The 8871-nt window shown below is 42.5% G+C and overlaps 1 protein-coding gene across 1 annotated transcript; it reads left to right on the top strand.

Moving 5' to 3' along the window:
- Positions 1–7194, top strand: LOC131233289 (pentatricopeptide repeat-containing protein At1g01970). The gene is made up of 2 exons (XM_058229939.1): positions 1–548; positions 6086–7194. The coding sequence occupies exons 1-2, from the start codon at positions 117–119 to the stop codon at positions 6851–6853; spliced, it is 1200 nt and encodes a 399-aa protein (XP_058085922.1). The 5' UTR covers positions 1–116; the 3' UTR covers positions 6854–7194.
- Positions 7195–8871: the final 1677 nt, after the last annotated feature.

Raw genomic sequence — 8871 nt, 5'->3', positions numbered from 1 at the left:
CCAATCCACTTCGACAGCTACTCATGCTCCCTGACTGCTCCCCTGCTTAATTTCGGAAACGCTACAAAGTCAAACAGACAAATTTCGGAAACGCTACAAACTCTCCTCCATATCTGATGCTTTCTCATACCCACCCCATCAGCCTCATCGCCAAGACTCGCCACCACACTCCATGGAGAAACAGCTGCAATTCCTGTGTCCTGCAGCACCACAGAACATTCCGTGCTACCAAATCCTCATTCCAACCAACAACAGCCCCTTTGAATGGAGAAGAAAAGGAGAAGGAAGAAGAAAGACCGAAACTGAGGTGGATGAAGATAGGCCCTGAAATAACAGACACCCAAAAGCAGGCAATTTCTCAACTCCCGCCCAAGATGACCAAACGCTGCAAGGCTCTCGCCGAGCGCGTCATCTGTTTCTGTCCTGGAGACGGTGCCGATCTCTCTCAATTACTGTCGACGTGGGTGAAGATAATGAAGCCGAGGAGAGCCGATTGGCTGTCGGTTCTTAGGGAGTTGAAGAGGCTAGAAATTCCGTTGCTTTTAGAAGTGAGTTTCCGCCTTCTTCCCCTTTTCTCCAATTACAATGTAATTCATGATTATTTACGTATAATGAATGTCTTGAATTCTCTGGAAATGAATTTGATTTCCATGGAATCCAACTCTTTAACTGTTTATGGAAAAGGCATGGGAATCAATTTCCATTTCGGAGGATTTACTATATACAAAAGATTATGTTGGACCTCGATTTCCAAGGTTGTGAGAGATGTCTCCCTTTTGACCATTGACCTCTTAACATTTCCTTCGAAAACTGCACTCCAGACCAAACCATGGGATTACTGTTGAATTCTGTGGTTCTCCATTCACTGAGGATTCCATAGGTTTTTCCTCCAAACAGTCTCCAAATGCTTCTATTTGTAGTTGCCTGTTGTTTGTGAATTGGCATTGCTTGTTTGCTTGATGAGGTATCATATGACTCTCAATGTAGAGAAAAGGGGGTTATTTTCTTCGATGTGGCTATTGTTCACAGGTGGGGCCCGCCTGTCGGTAACTGAAGCATTCATCCTATGGGCCGCATTGGAGTCTGCTACATGCCGTGGTATCTCCTATCTGATGATCTGATCCATCCGATGAAGGCTGACAATTGATACCAATGGTCCACATTTAACAGGGGCCCAATTGAATGGTTTGGACATCTGGTTGGGGAGGTTTTTTTTGGGGGTACATCTCATCCACCATGGGCCCATTGTATGGAATTTCGGATCACCAAAAGATGGGCCCGTCGTGTTTTCTGGCCTGAGAAAGCACTTAAATGCAGATTGTTTATTTCCAGTGTGCACCAAGTCTCTTACCAGCCTATGATGGTGGGCAGTGGTCTTAAGAGGCATTTCAAAACAGAGATTTTAAAATTTTGGTTGAACTTGCATTTTGAAATGCTTGCTTGATTCCTGTCAACCACCTTTCAATGGTGAGAGGTAATATGCACCACAACTCTCGTTGCCCTTTGTGCTCATTGAAGTCATGTTCTTATGATAAAATGTGACCATTTTAGCCTCTGAAAGATCTCTTCCAAAAACTTTTTGGATCTAAAATCCATTCCCAATGTTATGAAAGCACTTGCCGTTATTTTTCCCTCTTATCAAAGAATTTCCAGAAAGAAGATATATTTCTCAATTGGAGATGGGCTCTTTATCAACAGAACATAATAAATGCCACGCCTTCTAGTTCTTGGACCTCCGCCTGACCGTCCAAGTCGATATTGAAATGAAAACTAGATTTTTATTTATTTATAGTGTGAAGATTCATGACTGTAAAGTGTGATGATTCGTAACTGTAAATTGCAGCAACAATTCAGACAAAAAAGTTAAAATTTGTTCTTTACACTGAGAACTGATCACATACAGCTGGCCACATGCTAACTCAGTGTGCAGCCCCATCTTCCTGCCAAAGTGTCACTTGTGCAGGGTATCAGAGCCATGTGGCGGGCCCCACCATGAAGATCACCCGTCTTGAAAATCTTGCACATCCACTCATTAGGCTGGCTACACCAGTACTCTGCGTCTGACTATTGGCCATCCAATGATTTCGAGCGTGGCCTGCCGGATGAGTGGATAGGCTTGGTTTTTGTCCATAGTGATCTTCATTGTGGGGCAGACCTCTTACATCTAGACGAGTTACACTTTGGTAGGGAAGACGGCTGCATGCTAAGTTAACACACAACCCGCTGTTGGTAATTGACACTCTTTTTTACTAGATTATTTTCTTATTCTCAACTCATGAATGCACACCATTCTCTGCCTTGATACTTGTGGAAGCCTTTTTTTTGTCTGCCCAACATCCTAGAATCATAATTTAGAGTTCACGAATTAATTTAGACATTTAATTAGGAGTTTGAATCCATAGCAAAATTTTAGATGTCTCTTTGTACAGACCTTTAGGCATAGATACAGGATTTTCCCCTTGTACCCATTCCAATTTTCACTTAGCAACTATCCAACATAGCTGCCCTATGATCATTGCAGAAACTTTGCCAGTTCTTCCAAAAGTTAGATGTTGCCTATGATAGCCCGGAATGGCATGAATACATATTGTACAAGTAAAATCAAAGTATCAAACACAAACAATGTGGATACACACCTATTTTGAAGTAGCTGTATGCATATCTGAATGTGTTTCTGATGATCTGGTTTTATGGTGCATTTGGCTCGTAACCTTGAGAAATGGAGAAAAATAGTTTGTGATTTTGGAATCTCTGCACTTAGTAGAATTTCCAACAATTGAGAAATGGGGCTCCTATGTGTTGTATTGGAAAGAAAGGGCTCTTTCACATCCACATGTGCATTGTTTCACAATTTTTAAAATTTCTACAAAAATTAGAAATACTGATAATCATGAATTGTTTTTCTCATGGCCCTAGCCAAACGCAAGCTGAGGCTTTGGTTTCCCTGGTAATTTCTATCACTGTCTTTTGCTATTTGACCATTGTATTTTGCTACATCAGAGGTATCCACCTCACCTGATGCAAAAGAGATCCTTATTTCAATGTGGTGTCTAAAGTTTTCATGGGATTGACCGCATTGATATCAAGTACTGGTTGTTATTTGTTGTAAACCAAAATAGTGTAAACCTGGTGTACGAGCGTCATGACTCTCAACCAATAGAGCCCTCACAATCTAGGTGATATACATCTGAGCAAATGTGGCATGCTTGCCTTGATTCAAAACTTAAAGCATTTTCTGAAAGTCAGAGAAAAAAACTCTCTGGGAATTTGTAGGAGCGAAAAAGGTGGAGCAGAGACCTTAAAATGCTCACATAGCACAAGGACGATTCCTCAGTTTGCCTAAGAAAAGAACTGAGTTTCATGGAGGATGTCATTGTTTTGCCACCTCTTTCTTCATTTTAATTAGAGGAATTCTAATATGCAGGTGGCTGCATTAAAGTGGCAAGTAGTTCCCTTGTTGTGGTTCAAGTGGGAATTATATCTGGTGATCATGATTTTTGATCTGGGGGGCCACCATGTCAATGGGCTATAGGCCAAATTCACAGTGATTGGACAATTCTGCCATCCACTTGCTTCTGGTTGAATGTGGATCACTGCTCTAACCGTTCCTTTTGCAAGTTGTTTATTGGATTGATACATAGCCTAATGCAGGGGCATTTTCACATTGGGCTCGAGTGAGGTCGCTTGTAGGATGCAGGGGCACACTCGGGGTGGGTGACTCATGCGATTTGGGGCCCACGGGGGAGGTCTCGTGTTCGAGATTCCTTACCAGGGGTGATTAATGCACATTTCACACCGGGCTCGAGTGGGGTAGCCCATGGGATGCCGAGACACACTCGGGGTGGGCGGCCCATGTGATTTGGGGCCCACGAAGGGGGTTCGGCCAAGGTCTTAACCTATGAGATGCGGGGCCTGAGCTATTAGATAAATGGATTAATTCGCTATACTCTAACAGTTCGAGCTTTTAGAGTAAATGGGTAATTGTCTCGCATCAAATTGGTATCAGAGTGGGAGGTCTCGTGTTCGAGACTCCTCATCGGGGGTGATTAATGCAGGGGCATTTTCACATTTGGCTGGAGTGGGGTCGCCTGTGGGATGCAGGGGCACACTCGGGGTGGGTGACTCATGCGATTTGGGGCCCACGGGGGAGGTCTCATATTCGAGACTCCTTACCAGGGGTGATTAATGTGCATTTCACATTGGGCTCGAGTGGGGTAGCCCGTGGGATGCGGGGACACACTCGGAGTGGGCGGCCCATGTGATTTGGGGTCTATGAAGGGGGTTCGGCCGAGGTCCTAACCCATGAGATGTGGGGCCTGAGCTATGAGATAAAGAGATTAATTCGCCATACTCTAACAGGTCGAGCTTTTAGAGCAAATGGTTAATTGTCCTGCATCATAGCCCACTCCCCTTGCTTTCGGTGATACAATCTGTCCACATGGTAGCCCACCAGAAAAACAGTCCCAATCACCACACTTGTTTGCCACATCCACTATTAGGAGGGAACTACATATAGCTTTTATCCATCAGCATATATGTTAGCACTCCTCTTCTGATTATGTATTTTCATATTTTATGAAAGGTTATTTCTAATGTTTTTTCAGTTTTATGCTCTTCAACATCTTAGGGCCTGTTTGTTTCACCAATTACTATTGTAATGTAAAGGAAATGTGCAATGATTATAAATTACTTCACCCGTCCCATGACAACATTTACATTTGACTGCCGATTCCCGTGTTTAGTTTATCGGCAATAAAATTATAATGATGGCATTTTTATGTTACTTTAACATCAAATCATCACCAAAATACATTGATGTTGCTGTTTAGGTTCTAAATTTTCACAGTAATAACATGAAAAAGTATAATGATGGCAAATTACTTGTCTCTTGAATACATCTGCATTTAATCAACAATTCCTGTGCTTGGCACCGGTAAAATCATAATGATGACACATTTCCTTTATTGGGAAAATAGGTGAAACAAAACAGGCCTTGGAGAATGAATCTAGCATGCTCTTCAACCTCTAAAAGAGAATTAATCTACCATCCACACCATTTTGAAGTTCAGAGTTTAATCTGCTTGCATTGATGTCAACTATCAATGCCTGCAGAATGCATACTTGCATAGTCATCTTATGTTGATCATAAGGCAAGCCAATGAAAACTTATTGTCTGGCATCATAAGCTGTCATGTGCAGTGTGACAAATCTTGCTAGGACTTTGAAAATCTCATCATAATATCACAAGAAATACAGTAAATGATATTATCGCGATATTTTCAAAATCTTGGCAGAATTTAAATATCGTGTTTTTAATGCGATAGTAACTCGAGTACAAACATTTACGAAAGTGTTATACGAATATATTGTTTAAATTTTAAATTTATTTTATACTTTATGATTAATATTTTAAAATATTTTTATTTTTGGTGAGATTTTCCTGATGATATCCCGAGAAAACCCTCAGAAATTGAAAATCTCCTGAGAAATTTCCGGGGCAAGAAATTGCTGAAAATGAGATTTGTCACTATGGTCACGTATGGCCATCCTGATCATTAAAAATACTGATGATTTTCCATTTATGTATTTGACTGTGGTCCTGTGGATGCTCTTTCCCAACCTTGTTCTACAATCAAAGCCCCATTTTTTTCTATGTATTTGACTAGGATGCTCTTTTTCCAATATCCTCTATAATCAAAGCCCTGGTTTTGCTCACTAAATTGTTCTATTCTGGATTTCTGTCTGCTGTTTGCCAAAGAGATGAACACTCTTGACGTGGCGCATACCTATGGCGATGGCTATGGACCAGATTTACATATAGGTCAGCCTTTATCCGTCTCATGCAGTGATACATCCTATAACTCAAGCCTGGGCCCTGCCAGTTATTCATTTGGGTCAATATTCAGACCCATGCCTGGCAAGTTTATTTACTGGGCCTATGCACATCCTGGGCAATTGCCAACATTAATTGGATCTGGCATGCCACAGTATTCAGAGTTCACGTAGAACTGTAGAAGGCATTTGCATCTTTGATCTCTTGCTTTTGTTTCCTTCTTACTTCAAGTAACACCTTTCCCTCGTTTAGGTAATGGAGTTTGCCCTTGTAGAGGATTCATTCGAAGCCAATGTTCGGGATTACACCAAAATAATCGATGCTTACGCAAAGCAAAACTGCTTGCAAGATGCTGAAAATGCACTTGCAGCCATGAAGAGTAGAGGTTTTACATGCGATCAAGTCACCCTAACAGTTCTGCTTCATATGTACAGCAAAGCAGGCGATCTAACACGGGCAGAAGAAACATTTGCAGAGATGAAGTTGCTTGGCCTGCCATTGGATAAGAGAGCTTATGGGTCAATGATAATGGCCTATATAAGAGCTGGAATGGCAGGCCGTGGAGAGAGTCTAATAAGAGAAATGGAAGCCCAAGACATATATGCAGGGAAAGAAGTCTACAAGGCATTGTTAAGAGCTTATTCCACAGCTGGGGATACTGGTGGGGCTGAAAGGGTATTCGATGCCATCCAGTTTGCGGGTATTGCCCCTGATGTCAAGCTTTGTGCTCTTCTCATGAATGCATATCGTGTGGTGGGCCAGAGCCACAAAGCTCGTAGCGTGTTGGAGAATCTTCGGAGGGTTGGACTTCAGCCCAGCGATAAATGCATGGCTGTGATGTTGGGTGCTTATGAGGATGAGGGCAGCCTTAACAAGGCATTGTCCCTATTAATAGATCTTGAGAAAAATGGTTTTTTGATTGGTGAAGAAGCATCACAGATTTTGGCAAAGTGGTTTCGTAGATTAGGGATAGTGGATGAGGTAGAACTTGTATTGAGAGAATATGCTGAAAGGAAGTAGTGCTCTGAAAGAGTTGTGGAATTCATTTCTCGTTTCTTGAAGGAGGATGATGGCATATAAACTGCATTGAAAGATGGTGTATCTATCATCTGCGTCTAGTCAGTCCGTGAACCCATTGTCCTGGCCGTCCAATTGACCGGCCACCGGTTGGAGGGTCCATGGTCTAAAAGTTAACATCGAGTGCATGTTACTGTCTGATCGGTGGGACTTTGAACAGTCAATGAATTTGGGAATGGTTGTTAGGTAGCTATAATCATTTTATTTGGACGGTCAGGATCATCATGTTTTGTGCACTGAATTGATGAAAAGATTGATTTAAATTGATTACCATGCATGGTTTATATGCGGCATCGACAAATTAGATGATCTTCGAGACTATGCAGAATATGCATGGTTTTTTAGTTTTTGTTAGTTTGTACGAGTGGGCCGGATGCTTTCGGTGATCCAGCTCATTTGGTCTTCTGCTCAAGGACAGTGGTCCCCCTGCGCATGCAGGTCTTTATCTTGGAAAATAATGATAAAACTCAAACTTCCTTTAAAAAAAAAAAAAAAAAAAGCAACGAGAATGCGTTAAAAAGAAAAAGAGAACAACTGGAGCTGCTGAGATAGCAGCAGCAAAAGAAAACAAACAAAAAGAACTAAAAGCCTAAAAATAGAAAATCAAAATCATGAAGGGCAAGAACAACAGAGGCCCATTTGATCAGCAGATGTTTGGCTTTCGACCCACCGATTGCGGCGTGGCCTGTGCATTGTTGAAACACCTGTCATTGCGCTCCTTCCAAACCGTCCACCAAATAGCCATAATTACCATTTTCCAGACCGTAGATTTGGCTTTGCCCATCTTGAATCTGTGCCAATATGCAAGAAGGGAGCATGCTGAAGCAGGCACACAGCCAGTAACACCGAAACTAGAGAAGAAATCCGAGCGAATGAGGGAGACGAAAGGACAGTGCACGAAAAGATGGTCGACTGACTCCTCACTGGCCATACAGCAGAGGCATATATTGACTAGTTGCATTCCCCTCTTTTTAAGATTGTCAACAGTTAAAATTCTGTTCCTAGAAGCCAACCCGGTGAAACAAATAAATTTAGGGGGGATCGGGTAGCGCCAGATAAATGCAGAGACCAAATCGTGAAGATGGGGGGGGGGGGGGGAGGGGGAGATATAAGGATTTCACTGTAAAAAGGGAGGATTTATCCTTGGTCCAAACTAAACGATCCGGATTTGAGAGGGAAGGGGAGACGCTGGATAAACAATCCATTAGATCAGCGAAATGGGAGATCTCTCAATCATGAAGATTTCTATGGCAACTGATATTCCATACGATGCCATTTTCGCCTTGAGAGAAAAAGCTGTTGATCGGCTTGTCCTTCAACGAGGCTAGGTGATAAATGGAGGGAAAACGCTCTTTCAAACACCTATCTCCAACCCAGTGGTCCTCCCAAAACCGAATAGCCGCACCATCGCCCAATTGGAAAGAAATATTTTCCGTCACCAAATTTTTTTGCCGCAGGATTCCCTTCCAAATCCGCGAAGCCCTGTAAGCAGAAGAGTCCCTAGTCCACCATCCTCCTGGCGAGGTCCCATATTTCCCTTTAATGACACAGTTCCATAAGGCTTCCGGTTCAGATCCCAGTCTCCAGGTCCACTTACCGAGGAGGGCCTTGTTCATAACCTCCAGGTTTTTGACACTGGCACCTCCCTCTCTAAAGTGGGAGCAAACGAGGGAAAACTCAAACTTCCTTTGTTTTAACCCGCATTAAAAATCAGGATGCCTTTACTGTTGGGAAATCAGAGGAATTATCTAGCAAAATTCATTTGCATTAGATTGTGTTACAAGTCAGACTATTGGACAAGGGCAATCCAGCAACCAATTTGAACTGTTTGTGCCGTCACTCCCACCTTGCTTATCCATTGCATGGTCTGTAAACAAAGAGGCCCATCAGGCAGTGAGGCCAACAGACCATGGACCCTAGCCCTACTCATTTTCCTCAGTTTGTCTGGTTAGCGCAAGGGA

Source organism: Magnolia sinica, chromosome 18, assembly GCF_029962835.1.
Source record: "Magnolia sinica isolate HGM2019 chromosome 18, MsV1, whole genome shotgun sequence".
Lineage (NCBI taxonomy): Eukaryota > Viridiplantae > Streptophyta > Magnoliopsida > Magnoliales > Magnoliaceae > Magnolia > Magnolia sinica.
This window is presented reverse-complemented; position numbering and strand designations above follow the sequence as displayed.

Bases quoted from the DNA above. Each gene is read 5' to 3' on its own strand.
- LOC131233289 (XM_058229939.1), top strand. From the start codon at position 117: ATGCTTTCTCATACCCACCCCATCAGCCTCATCGCCAAGACTCGCCAC. The intron at 549-6,085 runs GTGAGTTTCCGC...TCCCTCGTTTAG, and splicing joins AAATTCCGTTGCTTTTAGAA to GTAATGGAGTTTGCCCTTGT.